This window comes from Aquarana catesbeiana, linkage group LG04 (assembly GCF_042186555.1).
Source record: "Aquarana catesbeiana isolate 2022-GZ linkage group LG04, ASM4218655v1, whole genome shotgun sequence".
Taxonomy (NCBI): domain Eukaryota; kingdom Metazoa; phylum Chordata; class Amphibia; order Anura; family Ranidae; genus Aquarana; species Aquarana catesbeiana.
In genome coordinates, this window is record NC_133327.1 from 467,340,070 (window position 1) to 467,361,322 (window position 21,253).

Sequence of the window (21,253 nt, forward strand, 5' to 3'; positions counted from 1 at the left end):
CTATACCTCTCAGCAAATAGCTTGGAGTGTCTACTTGCCAAAATGGGGTCATTGGGGGGGGGGGGGGGTGCCACCTGGGCATTCCATGGCCTCTGAAACTGTGATAGGCAGTGAAGACTGAAATAAAAAATTTACGCACTTAGAAAGCCTGAAGGCGGTGCTAGGTTTTTGGGGTCCCGTACGCGGCTAGGTTCCCAAAAAGTCTCACACGTGGTATCCCCGTACTGAGGAGAAGCAACAGAATGCATTTTGGGGTGTAATTTCACATATTCCCATGGCATGTTTGAGCAATATATCATTTAGTGACAACTTTGTGCAAAAAAAAAAAAAAATTTGTCTCTTTCCCGCAACTTGTGTCACAATATAAAATATTCCATGGACTCGACATGCCTCTCAGCAAATAGCTTGGGGTGTCTACTTTCCAAAATGGGGTCATTTGGGGGGTTTTGAACTGTCCTGGCATTTTATGCACAACATTTAGAAGCTTATGTCACACATCACCCACTCTTCTAACCACTTGAAGACAAAGCCCTGACACTTTGTTTACATGAAAAAATTATTTTTTTTTGCAAGAAAATTACTTTGAACCCCCAAACATTATACATTTTTTTAAAGCAAATACCCTACAGATTAAAATGGTGGGTGTTTCATTTTCTTTTTTCACACAGTATTTGCGCAGCGATTTTTCAAACGCATTTTTTGGGGGAAAAACACACTTTTAAATTTTAATGCACTAAAACACACTATATTGCCCAAATGTTTGATGAAATAAAAAAGATGATCTTAGGCCGAGTACATGGATACCAAACATGACATGCTTTAAAATTGCGCACAAACGTGCAGTGGCAACAAAATAAATACATGTTTAAAAGCCTTTAAAAGCCTTTACAGGTTACCACTTTAGATTTACAGAGGAGGTCTACTGCTAAACTTACTGCCCTCGATCTGACCTTCGCGGTGATACCTCACATGCATGGTGCAATTGCTGTTTACATTTGACGCCAGACCGCCTTAGCGCGAGAGCAGGGGGGGATAGGGGTGCTTTTTTTTTTTTTTTATTTATTTTTTTTTGCTTTTTTATCTTATTTTTAAACTGTTCCTTTCATTTTTTTTTTTAAATCATTTTTATTATCTCAGGGAATGTAAATATCCCCTATGATAGCAATAGGTAGTGACAGGTACTCTTTTTTGAAAAAATTGGGGTCTATTAGACCCTAGATCTCTCCTCTGCCCTCAAAGCATCTGACCACACCAAGATCGGTGTGATAAAATGCTTTCCCAATTTCCCAATGGCGCTGTTTACATCCGGCAAAATCTAAGTCATAAAATGCTCGTAGCTTCCGGTTTCTTAGGCCATAGAGATGTTTGGAGCCACTCTGGTCAGCTCTATGGTCAGCTGGCTGAATCACCGGCTGCATTCTCAGGTTCCCTGTTGAGACAGGAGAGCCAGAGAAAAACACGAAAAATGGTGGGGGCATTCCCTCCCACTGCTTGTAAAAGCAGTCTAGAGGCTAATTAGCTGCTAGATTGCTTTTACATGAAAGCCGACCGCTGGCTTTAAAGAATGATACCAAGATGATACCTAAACCTGCAGGCATCATTCTGGTATAACCACTCAAAGTCGTGAATGGCGTACCTGAAGACAAAAAAATGGTTAACAATAAAGCACACTAAACAGTAAAGTATAAAAAATTGCATACCTGAAAAGCAAACGTGATAAAACATAACAATAAAACATTGCAGAATAGAATACAGTAAAAAAGAGCAGAACAATAGAGAGAGAATAGAGAGAGAGGACAATAAAACGACAACTATTTTTTTTTATTTTATATTTTTTTTTGTTTTTTTTTTAACACTGTTTTTGTGACTGTAACTTTTATAACAGTAACCGGTTCCAGGTTCGGGTCTCTCAAAATGCGATGGCATCTTGGGAGACCCTGTGAAAGTGTGCCTAGTCTGTGCAATGCTGTACCCTACGCTAATACTCAACTAGTGTATGGTAGCGTTCAAAACATTCACCAATGCAAAGACCAGGATTGTCAGGACAGGAGGGACAATAATAGCGGGTGTCACGCCTATATCCGCGCTTGCTGCAGACACAACATCTTTTTTGGGGGGGTTCGTTGGGTAGGGGTACTCGGGAGGACATAAAGAAAATGCCTCTCATGCAGCCGACTGCATTTGGTTGGGGATGTGAATGGGGGAAGTACAGGTGCCGCAGAAGTGGTGGGTTCCCAATTAGGATTGGCGAATGCAGCAGGAAGGGCACTATGGGCACCACGGGCCTGTGTTTGTCTTCTTGGTGGCAGCGGGACACTACTTGTGCTTGCCACCTCACCAGCTTGAACTGCACTTATGGGACTCGCCACGTCACCAAGTGTTACTGCAGTGCTGGTTTGACTACGACCGGGGTGTACTAGGCCGCTGGCGCTTGCCAGTTCACCAAAATGCTACCAAAAAAACTGTTAGCGATCGCAGGGATCAGGCCTGACTCTGCGAACGCTGCAGTTATGCGTTTAGTGTTTTGTAAGTGACAGTGATCGATCGATACTGCACTTGGGTGGGCTGGGACGGGCCGGGCGGAGGGGCAAAACGCAGGTGCTAGCAGGTATCTGGGCTGATCCCGCTAACACTGCGTTTTTGGGAACCCTAAACTGCTGGGGACACTAGTATACGTCTGATCGGATCAGATATTGATGCGTTCAGATACTATACCACTATAGGAGGCGTATGCTGCGTGCGTGGGCGTTAGCGGTACTGGCGCTAATCTGACGCTGCCTGGGGCGACGCATATCACCGCCGGGCGATCAGGGGGCTAAACCTTTATTAGGTAATAAACGGCAGGTGCCCTGACACTATAAAAAATAAACGAACTAACCAGCGTCACCCGTAACGGTTATACGGTGATCAGTGGTGAAAGGGTTAACTAGGGGGCAATCAAGGGGTTAAAACATTCATTAGGTAGTATATGGGGGTCCCTGTCGCTATAAAACGCTGACGGCGAACCTAACTTTTTACGTCCCTAACCAGCGTCACCAGCAACACTAATACAGCAATCAGAAAAATGATCGCTTAGCGACACTGGCGACAGGGGGTGATCAAGGGGTTAAAACTTTATTAGGGGGTGTTATATGTACAAGTGGAGACTTGCCTCTAATGAATTCGTGTTTTTATAGTATCTAGTATGAATTATGTTATGATTTTTACTTCTGTCACAATTTATATACCATTAAACCATTTAATGCCAATTGATGTTATGTGATGCTTCTATGCAACGTTTTTGGTTCTATTTTATTTTGGGTACTTGCCATATTCATTGCTATCGTGTTATCTCCTGGGGTGCATGTTTCATATAAAGTCCCACCTTTTTTGTCTTTTTCTGTCCCTGCAGCTGAAAAACACCCCCACAGCATGATGCTGCCACCACCATGCTTCACTGTTGGGACTGTATTGGACAGGTGATGAGCAGTGCCTGGTTTTCTCCACACATACCGCTTAGAATTAAGGCCAAAAAGTTCTATCTTGGTCTCAGACCAGAGAATCTTATTTCTCACCATCTTGGAGTCCTTCAGGTGTTTTTCCATGCGGGCTTTCATGTGTCTTGCCCTGAGGAGAGGCTACCGTCGGGCCACCATAAAGCCCCGACTTGTGGAGGGCTGCAGTGATGGTTGACTTTCTACAACTTTCTCCCATCTCCCGACTGCATCTCTGGAGCTCAGCCACAGTGATCTTTGGGTTCTTTACCTCTCTCACTGAGCTATCGGTGGAGAAGGCTCTACTCCACCGATAGCTCAGTTTGACCGGATGGCCAGCTCTAGGAAGGGTTCTGGTTGTCCCAAACGTCTTCCATTTAAGAATTATAGAGGCCACTGTGCTCTTAGGAACCTTAAGTGCAGCAGAAATTTTTTGTAACCTTGGCCAGATCTGTGCCTTGCCACAATTCTCTGAGCTCTTCAGGCAGTTCCTTTGACCTCATGATTCTCATTTGCTCTGACATGCATTGTGAGCTGTAAGGTCTTATGTAGACAGGTGTGTGGCTTTCCTAATCAAGTCCAATCAGTATAATCAAACACAGCTGGACTCAAATGAAGGTGTAGAACCATCTCAAGGATGATCAGAAGAAATGGACAGCACCTGAGTTAAATATATGCGTGTCACAGCAAAGGGTCTGAATACTGAGGACCATGTGATATTTCAGTTTTTCTTTAATAAATCTGCAAAAATGTCAACAATTCTTTGTTTTTCTGTCAATATGGGGTGCTGTGTGTAAATTAATGAGGAAAAAAAATTAACTTAAATGATTTTAGCAAATGGCTGCACTGAATACTTTCCGTCCCCACTGTATGTACATGATCATCTGCGTACGTATGTCCGTGATCACACAAACCAATTATTATACACGCAACGGGATTTTTTTTACCAAAGACATGTAGCAGAATAAATTTTGGCTTAAATGTATAACAAAATTTGATTTTATTGGATTTCTTTTAAAACAAAGTATAAAATATTGGGTTTTTTTTTTTTAATTTCCGCTATTTTTTTTGCTTATATCACAAAAAATAAAAAACTGACTTGTGAATAAATACCACCAAAATAAAGCTTTATTTGTGTCAATAAAATGATAAAAATTTCATTTGGGTACAGTGCTGCATGACCGCACAATTCTTATTAAAAGTGCGAGAGCGCTGAAAGCTGAAAATTGGCCTGGGGAGGAAGGGGGTGAAAGCACCCAGTATTGAAGTGGTTAAACAAACAGATCGAAAAGTTGTCACCATCCAAAATGGATAGAAAATATACCGAAGGACATATGAGAATATATAGAAATTGCAGCGACCAAAGGGACTATGAAAATCAATCCAAAGTGTTAATGCAAATATTTGTGGAAAAAGGTTATAACAAAAGAAAACTTGAAGTACTTCAGAATGAAGTAAAGAAGATGGACAGAGAAACCATGCTGATCAAGATAAAAAAGTAGAGCTAAAACATGGAAAACAGCCTTTCTCACAAGTTTTACTAGACAATATAAAAATATATATATATATATAGATTTTTTTTTTTTTTAAACCACATATTCGTAACCCCCTCTATGAGACTTAAGATGTTTGATTTAATGTTTGTATGCTTTTTTATGTATTATGTGAATTTAGAGGTTTTTATATGTTATCAGCATATAATGTGTGGTCTCCCTGGTATGTAAAGTTAGCATCTTGTGACACGGCCGGTATTAGTTTACCATCATTCACGCAGAAAATGAACGGCTTCACCATTGCGGACGTACAGGGCACAATGCATAGAATAATATGTAGAATATGAATAAATAAGTATAAACAAACATAGTTTTTTAGCTCTGGATTAGCCCCGATCCAACAAATTTATTAACCGGCTTTTAACCACGAAAGAAGTTTTACAGATTTTAATATACCAAGGTGTTGTTTTACTATACCAAGCCGCCCAATATATTGCCAGGTCTTAAGTTGTATAACATGGAGGCAAATGACAAAAAACAAAAGTGTGGTTTTTAATTAGTTTTTTCTAAGCTTAATATAGACCATTTAAGAATGGGCAATAAAGAATTTTGATCTACACAAAAATGGCCGCTAATCACACAAAATAAGGTTGCTAGGTTACCACACAATATATATTCGAGAAAGTGTAGCAAGATGATGGCGCTCCTGATGACTTCATTTAGACAAAACAGGTAGGGTGGAGCTTCAGCATCATCGCGTCACTTCCCGTTTGGTCCGTGGAACGCACGAGAATCCCAGACTTCACGGTTTTTATTGTCTACTGATTTTTAAACAAATCTAAGTGCATTCATGTAAGTTTTTACAAGGAATAATTTAATTAAAACGTTATTGCACTATGGAATGTCATCTTTCTTTGCATATACTGCATCTACCGAGATGAAGGGGCCGATTGCATATATAAACAAGGATCTGCATCCTAAAAAACAGCAGTCTGGCTGTAGAGGCGCGATAGCCCCTAGAGGGGAGAGCTCTCTGGTCAGTGCAGTAGCACAGGGATGCACAGAGTGGAGCACCTGCACTTTTAAAAATGTTTACAAGCACAATCATTTTAATCCTGAATGTTGATTTATACTATCTCGATACATATATGGACAGATTATTATTACCAGGACTAGTTTATCTTCACATGGATTTAAATCACTGTCTATTGGACTGTTTTTATTATGTGTACATATATTTGATGGTTTTGCACATGAGATTTTTCTGATGGTTCTTTTGATGGTTTTGTACATGATTTTTTTTTTTTAATGGTTTTGAGAATTTTATAATATATATATAAAATTTCATTTAGCACTAGTCATTTTCACTTTCATTTTCAGTACACAAGTTGGAGCATATGATGGCAATCACAGCATAATAAATAAAATTACATTAGTAACAGTATATTCAAACATATATTTTATAGAGCAGTGCCACACCAACTACCCCTCCTGTTTTTCTATATCCGACTCCATTTATATAGGTGTCTTAGGGGAGGCAGCAGCTCTCATAAAATATTCATATAACCATCTGCGAGGAACATCCCTATATTCATTTTACAAAATTACCCTTGGTACCAACTTATTAAACTCTTTCATTCAACCCTGCTAAATTCAGTGGCAGATAAGTGATATATTTTTTTTTTTTTTTGTGGGAAGAGAAATATTTTTAGTTTGTCAAGTCATAACGCAGAAGCCTGTGTGTGTGATGAAATAAAACCAGGTAACTAATAATATCCTAGATTGTAAGCTCTAACGAGCAGGGCCCTCTGATTCCTCCTGTATTGAATTGTATTGTAATTGTATTGTCTGCCCTCATGTTGTAAAGCGCTGCGTAAACTGTCGGCGCTATATAAATCCTGTATAATAATGATAATAATATTGTTGAAGATGAGCTCTCAGAACTCAATAAGGTATGTTTGTTCACTACTTTAAAATGATTTGCATGTGATCAAAGTTTGCATAGTGCAGCCAAATATAAGACAAAGGTTTAGATTTACAGATTACCTTTAGTGGACCTCTAACATGATCATCCTGTACTTCCACAGCTGTTGCATCCCTTCGGAAGGTTACCTGAAACATATGAATTCAGTAATACAGCGTGGCGTATCATTGTACAAAACCTTAGATTAAACTGAGGCTTCAACGTAAGCTGCTTTTTGTTTTCCACACATTTTTTTTTTTAAAGAGATAAGTTTACCTTTTCGGGCAGAATTTCAGTTTTCTAAATAAATAGAAGCGTTAACCAAATGCCATTTCTGGCCCTGCTACCCAATGTGCTTTTCTCACTTACCTTATCCACAAAAGGTTTCAAAACGTGTCAGTTTATTTGTATTTTTAAAAGGATGTTCAGATTCCATCACTTTCTCAGCTTTCACTTCCTGTTAGGTCATCTCCCAGAAGCCTTCACTTCCTTGTTGCATCATAGAAGATGCAACCACTCTGGACCTCATCTCCCTCATCACACCTCCCTCATTACAATACTTCCTTCACCCACTTCTTACACAATCCGTTTGTACTCTTTGAGATCTCCCATCAGCTATGTAGCACAAGAGCCTGGAACCCCATTGTTCCCCACATAGGGCAGCCCGTTGACTTAAATGGGCTGCACTACACGTGACAAAGAAGCTCATGGGACATTTTATATTGATGCAAGTTGCACATTTTGTTACTGCATCTGTCAACTGTTTTTCAATGTGGCAAAATGTGTTTGCTTCTGTTTTTGGTGTGCGCTTAACAATTAATGACAGTGCAACTTGGTAATTTTAGGTTTATAAATGTGGCCACACACACTATACAATCTGATTGTACAATCTCTATACATTCTCCTTTAGATTTTACAAAAACAATATATTAGGAGGACACACCATCTATCCAATCACTCTGTATCCAAGCATGCAGGCCCTTCCACTATATCAGGGGTGTCCCATGGGCTTCATGTGGCTCCAGGGAATTTAACATGCAGCCTGAGCCTGTCTGAAGGGATCCTGGGAAAATCAGGCAAATGCATGCATGGAGAAATGCCGGGGGGATGCTGTGAAAACTTGTTGATGGGTAAAGGTGTGCTAATGAGGTTAGCTGATAACGCCTTCCTGTGTCTTACTGGTTCCTCTGCCTGTCTGTATACCAGGGAGTCCCCAAAGCTTTCTAAGAAATATAGCAAGGGCTAAGGTAAGGCCCTGTTCTCAAAATCAAAGAAAGCTTGTGTTTTTCTGCAACGATGTACATTAATTGTATACTGGTACATAGGGGAACTGGATTTTAGAAAAAGAAAAAGGTGAACTTAGCCTTTAAGCCTAGGTTTTAAGGCCAAGGTCCCTTTTACATCCATTCAGTCATGCTTTTTCAAAGAAAAAAAATGGATTCAGGTTACATCAGTTTACACACCTGTCTTTGGTTCAGTTTAAATCAATTTACACATATTTATACCAGTTCAGTTTACATCAGTCTACATCTGTTTTTGCATTCATTTTTTCTTAGTTGTTGCAGAGACCAATCAGAGGTGAAAAGTATAAACAAAAAATGTTTCTAGCCTAAAAACAAATGGAAAGTATGTAAAAACGGATAACACTTGACCGCCCACAGAGCACAGCGGGCTCTGTCCATGTCCACTCTGAATAAACTGAGCAGACACAGACCTGTCATCCGCCCACTCTGCTCTGTTCAGCAGGGGATCAGTGGGGCCTAATTTGTAAAACGAATTGCATCTAAACATACATAGATCATTAACCTTACATAAAGTCTTCCTGATGATCAATCTTTCATACGATACACTTTACTAATGTTCAATGTATGTTGGATAATCTGTAACTACAAATTGCAGCCTCTATTTGCTAAATCAGCAAAAGCAAAAGAGAACGGTTCGTTTTAGTGATTTCAGCTTTTTTTTTTTTTTTTAATATGCTATACTGATTTAAGCCAAATATCTGTACTGTATGCACTATGACACAGTTGCTTTTTGTTTGTTCTGATGGTCTTCAGAACAAATACATCTGATGTGAAGAGAGATAAGACAGTTGTAAGCAATATAACCACTTGCCCTCTGGAAGATTTACCCCCTTCATGACCTGGCCATTTTTTGCTTTTTGGCACTGTGTTACTTTAACTGACAATTGCGCTGTCATGCAACGCTGTACACAAATATTTGTCAAATTTTTTTACCCACAAATAGAGCTTTCTATTGGTGGTATTTAATCAGCTGTTTTTTTTATTTTTTGTGTTAAACAAACAAAAAAAAAACATTTAAAAAAAATATATTTTCTGCTATAAAACACATCCAATAAAAAAGAAAGATTACAAAATCAAGAGGGGGAGCATGCACAAAGCAGACTGAGCAAGTCATTCTTCCCTAGTGCTCTACACCTAAGATTTCACAGCCGTGCAGCAGCGCTCCCCGACCTGCTCATCTACTTCTGCCTTCTCCACATGCTACCAAGAGAACATAGCATTGGTCGCGATGGTTTATAGCGGCTCTAAACAAAAACTGAAGCTAAAAGAAATCCAGGATGTGCTGGCCAGGGCCTCCTCCAAGATGGTGGTGCCTCCATCTTGATGGCCTGTTGTGCAATGCACTCCCAGACAGACCCATCTGGAGGCTGCAACTGATGGTGAGTCAGACACCGATATCAGGGTGAGCCCTTTGGGTCTGCAATATGACACCCCACAGCCCGAACTACTTCACCAATTCAAGCAGATGCTCACAAAAGCCCTAAAACACACGTCTGATGCCATCACTGAGGAACTAACCCGTGAGATTTTTAAATTGGGTCAGCGCACTTCAAAGCTTGACCACAGGAAGGATAACCTGCATATCCTCACCAGAAACCACACAGAGGAGCTTGAGGACTTTGAAAACAGGGTGAGACGCTCTAACCTAGAAACCTGCGGTATACCTGAGACGGTAACAGACCTCCAATCTACCATTACCACGCTCTTTCACCATCGATATCATTTGAGCACCTTGAGATGGATAGAATACACAGAACCCTGACCACATGTCCTGGGGATGGTTCTTTCGCACTAAAAAACAGCTGCTGACGGTGTCTCATCAAAAGCAGACTCTGTACTTTCAAGATCACTGCTATCAAATATTTAATGACCTTTCACAGCTCATTTTGGCAAAAAAATAAAAAATAAAAAAAAGCCTTGGAGTCCCATTTGCAGATACTGCAACAGCATCGTATTATCCACCACTGGGGCTTTCCCTTCTCAGTTTGTTTTTCCTATAAGGGTTCCTATCTTTGCAAGTCTGCTGAGGACTTTCACCTGGTGTCTTCAGATGTCATCACCAAAAGTTCCCATCCTCGCTCAGCATCCTGCTCTCCTAGGGAACTGCAAACATTCCCTGGAAGAAGGTTCATTCTAATTACCACAAGTGAGGTCAATTTATTTCGCCAGCACCTGCACCTGAAGATTCTATAAACTGACTGTGTGGGATTCCTTCCTACTAGGTCACCTCTCTTCTCCCGCTATCCCAGTGGGCCAACATGAGACCTCCGCACCTTAATAACTATATCCTGCTCCTATATATTTTCATTGCTGGACATTGTCCTATCTGCTCATGAAGTAATCATTGATCCACAACTGCCTTCCACCCACCTTTCCTCATCCCCCCTCCCCACACACTTTTTTTTTGTATCTTTGTGAGACTTATTGAGATATTTATAGACACCAGGAGTTCCCGTTTTTAACTTTTCTCTTGATAATCTGCAATATGCACTTTTTTGTTTCCCCGCCTCCTTATTACTAGTAGACTCCAGATGTCTATAACCAACCTGGTGTTTAAAGTTTGGGCCATTTACTGCTCGAGTCCCTCTGTCATATTCTGAAGCAGCCATTCCTGCTCTAGCCTTTTACTAAAGTTTTTTGTCCATGATCCATGTTTGGTTGTTTGTATTATTCATACAGCTTCTACTTCCCTTTGATCTTATAAGACTCTAGACTTTATTGCCTACAGTAATTCTAATTAATGGGATCTGGCTTCTATTTGATATTTCTGTTACACAAGTTGGATGCCATTGCTAAATTTTTATGGCAGATTTATATTTTGCACACCTCCCTATGGCACCCTGGTTGTTTTCTGGGGACCCCTGTAACGCATGTCTCCCCCTGGGATCAGCTTATTTATATAACTTAACTGTATCTGTTTAGTAGTCTGTAAGGATCTCAGAGACTGCTCAGTGCTCCCCCTAAGTCCAGGTCCACCCATACAGGGTACTCATATGACCGTGCGTGTTAGTTTACACACCTGTTGGACACTGCTATGACAACACCAATTCCCCTTTCTTTGTTTTTTGGCTGCAAACTTCCTTCTTTACTACTTTTTTTCTCCATCTTTCCCGCCCCATCCTCCCCTCTTTACCTCCTTGCTCCACCCTCTCCTTCCCTTCCCTCTCCTCTAGGGGTACCCTAACAGACACTAGTCACATAAGCAACACGTTTTTTGAGATACCTTATTTTTTATTATGGCACACGTCAATATAATTACCCTTAATGTCCAGGGTCTCAACTCCCCTAATAAAAAGGTACTATAGTATTTCAGTCATTTTCATTGATCAAAGCACATGTTTGCTTGCAGGAGACACATTTTACCACTCCGTTCATGCCTAAATTTTTTGGCCAATACCCACAAGTGTACACGGCCTCTGCCTCCTCAAAACAGAGAGGTGTGCTTATTAGTGTGCTTATCGCCTTCCATCGTACACCACTCATTCTCCTGGCGGAGATCATGGACCCACAAAAAGGGGTATTCTTCTAATTTGTGGCGACTAACCAAATGCTATACCCTTTCTTGTCCCATCTTCTCTTGGTACTTCCTCTTCCTGCCTCTCTTTCCAGCAAATCCTAAAACATCATTTGCTGCTGTACTCCTGACAGGAACAGAATTGACGTCTAGCGGAATTCCGCCCATTATTCCTACCCTCAAAAGTATTTTCCAACATTGATCACATTCCAATTACCATAAGCTCCTCCCCGCTTCTGCAGGCCTCATCCATAGTACCTTGCACTTGGACTGATCACAGTGCGGTCCTCACTTAACTCTCATCCTTGATTTCTAGACCAAATTAAACGTCCTGGACCATCAATGATCTATCGTTTAGAAACTGAAGTTTCTCCTAAAGATTACCTTTCCAATGTCTGTGGACATCTCCCCAATGACATTATGAGAGAACCACAAGGCAGTCATTAGAGGGCTATGTATTAGCCAGAGCAAAAAAAACATCTTTTGCATAAGCATCTTGAGGAAGTCTTTTACAAGGCCTCCGTGACCTTTCAAACCTATCCTACCCCAATGACTAAAAGGGACTTAGAGCTTGACCTCCTGACAGGATCAGCAGGAAACCTCCCCACAGATCATTGCATATATCCTAAAGCCCTCAATTTTACCTCTCGCAGGCCGGGTTGAACGGGAGCTTTTCTCCCAGCCAGGGGAAGAGAGGAGGGGAAGGGAAGAGAGGAGAGGAGGGGAAGGGAAGGGAAGAGAGGAGAGGAAGAGTCGAGCTGGCCAATCAGAGCAGCGATTGCCCGCTGTAACAGCTTAGATTTGAATTGCTGGTTTGATGACAATGTTGTGGCTATGGGTCAGCATATCCAGTGCCCTTTTCTCATCATGATTGAGATTTGAATATGAACTCGAGAAGTTTTTTCGTTTCTGAACGTGGACAGATACCAACTTCAGAAAGGCCGCTGCGTTGCGATTGGAGCTAGGTGGAGGGTAGATAGTAGACTTCTTTTTTAAAAGAAGGGCCAATATTGCATGTATTATCAGATGCAGTGGATTGTTTGGATGGGATGTCCTAATAGATACGGCACCTCATCCCTGAGCTAGATAGATAGTTAAGGGGAAGCAGCAAAATGGGATTATTGCGGTGCCAAGAACAGGTTTGGAACACATTCCTTATAAAAATATTTCTTTATTAATATACAATTTTAAAAGAGACATATACAAGAATTAATACACATATATCTGAACCAATAAATTTAGACGGAGAATAAATTTCAACCGTATTAATCGATACCCAAGATGTTGAATGGTGATCGATAAAATCGTTGATCCCTACTAGTTTCGCCAAAACATTGGCTTCATCAGGGGAGTAAGCAAATCATAGAAAAGGAATAAAAACACTGAAAAAAGGAAAAGAAACGATGCATTAGTTATCAAACCAGTTCTCCCAAATTCATTCACGCGAAGGATCATGCTACAGAAAATCCCAGTGTTGTTCAACTAAAACAACCCCCACCCTCCCACCATCCCCCTGCCCGGAATAACAGAGGGGAAGCGTAATGCCCCATGATTCCCACATCCCAGGCATACCATGCCAAGCTGCTGGAACATCAAGCGAGCACCACCAGGGGAAGGGGGAAGTCAATCAAACCCAACCCTGTATTTGGCTACAGAGGACTCCAATAGGTGCCTAAAGGGACTGAAATTTACATGTAAATTATATAAATGTAGATTTATTTTTTGATCCAAGTGGGCTAAAAAGCCTCAATTACATACCATGGTTAGACAATAGAAGGGCACTATGAAGAGCGCTGGGTCAATTGAAATCAATGCCTATTTGCATTTAAACCAGAGGCGCGGTAATATGGCCAAGAAAGCTGAAACAGTAGTATAAGTACTGGGAGCATTAATTAAAAGCTAAAAATACTAAAATTACGGGCATTTATATTATATGGAATTAGGTTATAAAATATTTGCGAACAAAATGTGGTAATGAAGGCGCTTAGCATAAGAGATGCAAACGCCTGGATTCGCAATGAAATGCAAATAATTGGGGGCCCCATCGTCACAGGGACAACACCCGGAATCCCCCAGTGAAGGAAAAGCCTCCCGGTGAACCCAGTCAGCAAGATTGTCTAGATATATGTTGAATATATCAAGTCAGCATAAGGCCATCCAGCAGAGTGTAACATGGAAATAAAAGGCGAGGTAAACAGACTTTCCAAACAGATGGAGGTTTTTACCTTAGTAAGACACAACCGAACCACAGCGCAAGTTCAGCAGCAAGTGAATGTGGAAACTTTTTTGGCAGCCTTAAGAGTGCTCCACCCGATTAGCCAATTGGAATTGACCAATCGGGAGCGGACGAAGGACGGCCCGGGCGCATGCGCAGTAGCCGGAGCGGAGCGCCTACAATCCCCAGAATGCCATACATCGTCCAAGTCACATGATGATATCAGTGAAGATAGTAATGGGACGTGATGTGGGTGTGGGACCAGTCAATGAATAGGGGGAGGGATAAACGCACTCCAACTAATCAAGAAGGATGAAAAAAGAGGCTGATGTAATATGGCAACGGTGAAACTGTGAAGGCCCTGGCCGAAGGGGCGGGCTGACTGGATGCAAGTCAGCCCTTGGGCGTCCATGCAGCCAAAGGCTGTGGAAGGACCAAGATCCCCAAGGACACAGGAGCAGACACCCAATGCACCAATGTCAGCAAAGCTGACTGGGAGCGAGAATCGGGAGTGAGGGAGGAGAGCGAGGGGAGTAGTGAAGGACAAGGAAAGGCAGCCCTGTATAAATACTGACCGCCAGGTGGCAATCTTCCGAACAAGATGTTCGCTGAGAAAATGGGAGAAGAAAAAAATAAAAATTTAAATTAAAAATTAGAAGGAAGTAAGTTAGTGCAAAGTATTAATACAGTATAGAAACACATTATAATACTGAGAGATACATCATTGGTACATTGAATTTGAATTGTTCATGTTACATAAACAGAAAGAAACATATTTAAACAAACTGTTATTACAGTCTAAAATTAATACAGACATAACCTGGACCAGAGATTGCATTTGATACATATAATACAACGCATCACAAGATTTAAACAATAAATCTCAAATTAAAGAGATAGGATGGCAGTGGGTATTGAATGGGGAGAAAGATGAGGATAAGATGGAAACAAGGTACTGAGAGCCTAATGATCGAGAAACGCAGCCAACATGAAAGGAGGCAACAGACATACGGGGTAAGGATCTAAATTATACCAGGCTTAAAGAAAAGGTTTAAAGCTGATATATTCATTTAACCCAGGGAATTTAACCGCATCCAAAAGATGGATCCATCGAGTCTCCATTCGGAGCAAGGTGGTATCAATATCTCCGCCTCGGACATGTGGAGGTACATGTTCGAGAGCTGCAAAACGAACAACATCAGGGTCATAGTGATGTTCCCGAAAAAAATATGTCTATTGAGGGCGGTTGTAGTTAAACGTTTATATAAAAAGGTACAATATGATCCCTAATGCGTTTGAAGAACGGACGCTTGGTTTTCCCCACATAAAAACAATCACATGAGCAAAAAGCCAAGTATACTACTCCGATTGTCTTACAGGTCACTCTGTGTTTGATCAAATGGGTCCTGTCATTAGGAAGGACAACTTCTTTAGAGTTAGACATAAAGGGACAGATGTCACATGCCCCACATGGGAAGATGCCAACACTGGAATAATCCAATGGGTCACAGACCATGTGGTGACTGTGAACTAATCGATCCCTCATGGACGGAGCTCGTCTAAATGTGATTTCTGGATATGGTTTCAGAAATTTCTTAATAGTGTTGTCTGCCGTCAAAAGTGGCCAATATTTTTGTAGGATCCCTCTCATTTGGCTATGCTGTTTTGAGAATTGGGTGATAATTCTAACCAAGGGGTTGGGCTTAACAGACTTACTTGAATGGATAAGATCATGTCTATTTCGTTTAGTGACTATTGAAGGCTCTCTTCAGCAAGGACCGGCTATATCCACGCTGGAGGAGCCTTTCATATGGATCCTGGGCTGCCAGATGGAAATCTGAATCCATTGTACAGTTTTTTCTAAGTCTTAAAAATTGACTGTAAGGTATACTATCCAGTAGCGGTTGGGGGTGTGCGCTAGTAGCATGTAAGATAGTGTTACCAGCAGAGGACTTGCGGTACAGGGATGAGTGCAGAACACCATCCACACCCACATGTATCTGCAAGTCCAGAAAACTTATTTTTGATTGGCTGCATTCCATTGTAAAACTTAAATTGTATGAGTTTATAGCCAGTGAGTCCATCAGCTGAGAGAGTTCCTCTCGACTACCCGACCATAAAATAAAGACATCATCAATATACCTATACCGGGCTACGATGTTTTGAAGTAGTTCAGATAAAGATTCTTGAGAAAAGAGGTCTCTCTCCCACCCCCCCAGGTACAGGTTGGCATATGAGGGGGCACATTTGGACCCCATAGCCACCCCCTGCACCTGGAGGAAGTGGGAGGAGCCAAACAAAAACACATTTCTGGTCAAGATGAACTCAAGCAGCTGAAGGACAAACCTACTACAGCTGTCAAATGAGGACCCCCGCTCTTGAAGATGAGTTGGAATGACATTGATATCCTTGGCGTGTGGGATTGAATTATATAAACTTCCAACATATAAGGCAACCAACCAGGTGTTGGGAGGCACTTGTATCCCATCTATCTTACGAAGTAAATCAATAGTGTCCTGTACATATGAGAAAAGGGCAGTTACATGAGGAGTTATATATTTATCCACAACGGCACTGGCATTCTCTGTTAAGCTTTGGCAACCGAAGACTATTGGTTGTCCCGATGGCTTCTGTAAAGATTTGTGTACCTTTGGTAAGGAATAAAAAGTGGGAGTTTTAGGGTCCTTAACATTTAGGTAGCTCCAGGTACTGGAGTCGATGGTACCAGATTGGTAAGCCTCAAAAATCAAACTATAATATTCATTGTAGAAGTTTTGAATCAAAGTTTTGGAGATAGGGCGGTACCAACGTTCGTTGCCAAGGACATCCAAACACATACGTTCGTATGCGAGGATGTCCATGACAACGACATTGCCGCCCTTATCTGCAGGTTTAATGACCAAGCTGGGATGATTTTGTAGTTCTCGAAGGGCTTTCCAATGTCGGAAGGATAGATTGTGTGTATGGATCTTGTGCAAGTCCATATTTTCAACCTCCAGGGTTGTTTGCTGGACAAAGGCCCAAATGTTGGGATTCGTTTGGAGTGATGGAAAGGAACGAGATTTGGGTTTGAAAGAAGTCGGTGGAGGGAAAGAAACACCAGAGACGACCAAACCACACGGCAGTGTCGGTGGTTCGTCCTCGTCAGTGTGTCCAACCTCGCAAAGAGACATGAGGTCCTCTAAGGCCTGGAGTTCAGGCCTCGAGGATATAGATGTACCTCCACATGTCCGAGGCGGAGATATTGATACCACCTTGCTCCAAATGGAGACTCGATGGATCCATCTTTTGGATGCGGTTAAATTCCCTGGGTTAAATGAATATATCAGCTTTAAACCTTTTCTTTAAGCCTGGTATAATTTAGATCCTTACCCCGTATGTCTGTTGCCTCCTTTCATGTTGGCTGCGTTTCTCGATCATTAGGCTCTCAGTACCTTGTTTCCATCTTATCCTCATCTTTCTCCCCATTCAATACCCACTGCCATCCTATCTCTTTAATTTGAGATTTATTGTTTAAATCTTGTGATGCGTTGTATTATATGTATCAAATGCAATCTCTGGTCCAGGTTATGTCTGTATTAATTTTAGACTGTAATAACAGTTTGTTTAAATATGTTTCTTTCTGTTTATGTAACATGAACAATTCAAATTCAATGTACCAATGATGTATCTCTCAGTATTATAATGTGTTTCTATACTGTATTAATACTTTGCACTAACTTCCTTCCTTCTAATTTTTATTTTTATTTTTTTCTTCTCCCATTTTCTCCGCGAACATCTTGTTCGGAAGATTGCCACCTGGCGGTCAGTATTTATACAGGGCTGCCTTTCCTTGTCCTTCACTACTCCCCTCGCTCTCCTCCCTCACTCCCGATTCTCACTCCCAGTCAGCTTTGCTGACATTGGTGCATTGGGGGTCTGCTCCTGTGTCCTTGGGGATCTTGGTCCTTCCACAGCCTTTGGCTGCATGGACGCCCAAGGGCTGACTTGCATCCAGTCAGCCCGCCCCTTCGGCCAGGGCCTTCACAGTTTCACCGTTGCCATATTACATCAGCCTCTTTTTTCATCCTTCTTGATTAGTTGGAGTGCGTTTATCCCTCCCCCTATTCATTGACAGGCCCCACACCCACATCACGTCCCATTACTATCTTCACTGATATCATCATATGACTTGGATGATGTATGGCATTCTGTGGATTGTAGGCGCTCCGCTCCGGCTACTGCGCATGCGCCCGGGCCGTCCTTCGTCCGCTCCCGATTGGTCAATTCAAATTGGCTTAATCGTGTGGAGTACTCTTAAGGCTGCCAAAAAAGTTTCCACATTCATTTGCTGCTGGACTTGCGCTGTGGTTCGGTTGTGTCTTACTAAGGTAAAAACCTCCATCTGTGTGGAAAGTCTGTTTACCTCGCCTTTTTTTTTCCATGTTACACTCTGCTGGATGGCCTTATGCTGACTTGATATATTCAACTTATATCTAGACAATCTTGCTGACTGGATTCACCGGGAGGCTTTTCCTTCACTGGAGGATTCCAGGTGTTGTCCCTGTGACGATGGGGCCCCCAATTATTTGCATTTCATTGCGAATCCAGGCGTTTGCATCTCTTATGGTAAGCGCCTTCATTACCACATTTTGTTCGCAAATATTTTATAACCTAATTCCATATAATATAAATGCCCGTAATTTTAGTATTTTTAGCTTTTAATTAATGCTCCCAGTGCTTATCCTACTGTTTCAGCTTTCTTGGCCATATTACCGCGCCTCTGGTTTAAATGCAAATAGGCATCAATTTCAACTGACCCAGCGCTCTTCAAAGTGCCCTTCTATTGTCTAATCATGGTATGTAATTGAGGCTTTTTAGCCCACTTGGATCAAAAAATATATCTATATTTAAATATTTTACATGTAAATTTCAGTCCCCTTAGGCACCTATTGGAGTCCTCTGTAGCCAAATACAGGGTTGGGTTAGATTGACTTCCCCCTTCCCCTGGTGGTGCTCGCTTGATGTTCCAGCAGCTTGGCACGGTATGTCTGGGATGTGGGAATCGTGGGGCATTATGCTTCCCCTCTGTTATTCCGGGGGAGTGGGATGGTGGGGGTTGTTTTAGTTGGACAACACTGGGATTTTCTGTAGCATGATCCTTCGTGTGAATGAATTTGGGAGAACTGGTTTGATAACTAATGTATCGTTTCTTTTCCTTTTTTCAGTGTTTTTATTCCTTTTCTATGATTTTCTTACCTCCCTGATGAAGCCAATGTTTTGGCAAAACTAGTAGGGATCAACGATTTTATCGATCACCATTCAACATCTTGGGTATCGATTAATACGGTTGAAGCTTATTCTCCATCTAAATTTATTGGTTCAGATACCGTATTTATCGGCGTATAACATGCACATTTATTTTAAGAGGGAAGTTTCAGGAAAAAAAACTTACATTTTAAATAAGGGACTTTGAAGCAAAATAAGGTTCAGTGCCCATCTGCAGCTTCACTATTGCCATCAATGCAGCATGATCAATGCCCATCTGCAGCCTCACAAGTGCCATCAATGCAGCCTCATCAGTCCACATCAAAGCAGCCTCGCCATTGCCATCATTGCAGCAGCCTCACCATTGCCATCATTGCAGCAGCCTCACCATTGCCATCAATGCAGCAGCCTCACCATTGCCTTCAATGCAGCCTGATCGATGCCCATCTGCAGCCTAGAGGGGACAGGGAGGAGGGCGGGATGAGCGCCGACAGATTACATACAGTGAGAATCTTCTATGATAGACAGAACAGTGGTCCAATGGCAGCCCAGGAGACCGGACTTCCTATTACAGAAGCCGCCAAGTAAACAGGAGATTCTCACTGGATGTAATCTGATGGCGCTCAACCCGCCCCCCTCCCTGTCCCCTCGAGGCAGCTAAAATTGAAGTATTGGCGTATAACACGCACACGCTATTTGCACCCGATTTTCATGGTAAAAAAGTGAGTGTTCTATGCCACTAAATACAGTATATGTGTATGAATTCTTGTATAGGTCTCTTAAAATTGTATATTAATAAAGAAATATTTTTATAAGGAATGTGTTCCAAACCTGTTCTTGGCACCGCAATAATCACATATCCTTGATGGGCTCAAACTTGTCGAGACTGAACTCCTGACAAAAAGTGAGGCAAAGTGCAAGGACAGCTATCACATTTTTATCCAGGGGGTGCGAGGATAAATTAACAATGTTAAACGTGGTTTGTGTGTGTCGGCTATGTCTCAGGGGGGTGTGAATTAAATCTATAAAAAAAAAATCCCATTTGCAATTGCGGATGTATTATACCCAGTGATATCACTCCTGTTATGTATTATGCTGTGTCTTTAAAACTGTAGTCTCATAACTCCATGCATGGCCTTATGTGCAGCGAGGAGGTCCTACCTGTCCCTTACAACATGAAAGGGGAACTTTTTCGCCGGTGACGTCAACCCGCCCTACAGGCGGGGCTTTGCTGTGCGCCCTTACATCAGAGAACCGCCCTGTATCTAGCTCCAGCTGTGTCCTATGCACCATTTGGCGCCAGATGTCCAGCGCCACCCCTTTTGAGGATTGGCTCCCTCATTAGGATACTCCCTACATATAGTGCTCTCACACTGCGGGCATGTCTCGGCTCGAGCATGGCCGCTGTGAGGTGTGCACTCTCGCCAGTCTGTTGAAAGGCAACGTACTTCACAATACAGGCATCTTATGGCAATTTTGCCATTGTCCTGGTGCCGCAGTGCACTGTGTGTGTGTCTGTGTCTCAACCTTGAAAACCATATTTACTGTACTTTGTCCTTCTTTGGCTCTTAGACATTTTTTAATTACCTCCTTGCTGGTGTAGCATCCAGGGCATTTCTTGTGGATGTGTGCTGGTGGCTCACCTGGGGATGTGCACCTGCCCACCTGTGTTTCTGTGTGGACCCTCCCAGCCAACTTGAACCGTTCAAATTGTTTTTATACCAAATTTCCTTTTGTGTGTACACTGTGAACCTTTTATGCAAGTACCTTAAAGCCAAACACAACGTAACTTATGTAAAATCAACTGTTCAGGTCATAATTATGCACTGCAGTAAAACTAGTATGTAATTACATCTATATTTCAGATAAAGACAAAGTCACCCAAATGTAAATTTCTCCTGATGAAGGGGTGGCCCCTGTTGCATTTGATGCATACATCTTTTCTTCACCACAAAGTCTTTGCTGATGATGCCTTAGAGTGCAAATCTAAGAATCCGTGGAGGAACATCTATCCCATCAATAACTTTTCCTGCCATTTTAAACG

At 41.8% G+C, this 21,253-nt stretch overlaps 1 protein-coding gene across 8 annotated transcripts in view; it reads right to left on the reverse strand.

Annotated features, from left to right (window-relative positions):
* The window catches only part of ARID4B (AT-rich interaction domain 4B), a 1,373,103-nt gene that overhangs the window by 1,167,061 nt on the left and 184,789 nt on the right, over positions 1 to 21,253 (reverse strand). For 6 of the 8 annotated variants that reach the window (XM_073627572.1, XM_073627570.1, XM_073627569.1 and 3 more), the window contains one exon: positions 7,013 to 7,078. The exons of the other annotated variants lie outside the window; for them this stretch is intronic. In XM_073627572.1, the coding sequence (XP_073483673.1) occupies positions 7,013 to 7,078 (66 nt within the window). The remainder of the gene's footprint in view (positions 1 to 7,012; positions 7,079 to 21,253) is intronic. 8 annotated transcript variants of the gene reach the window in all.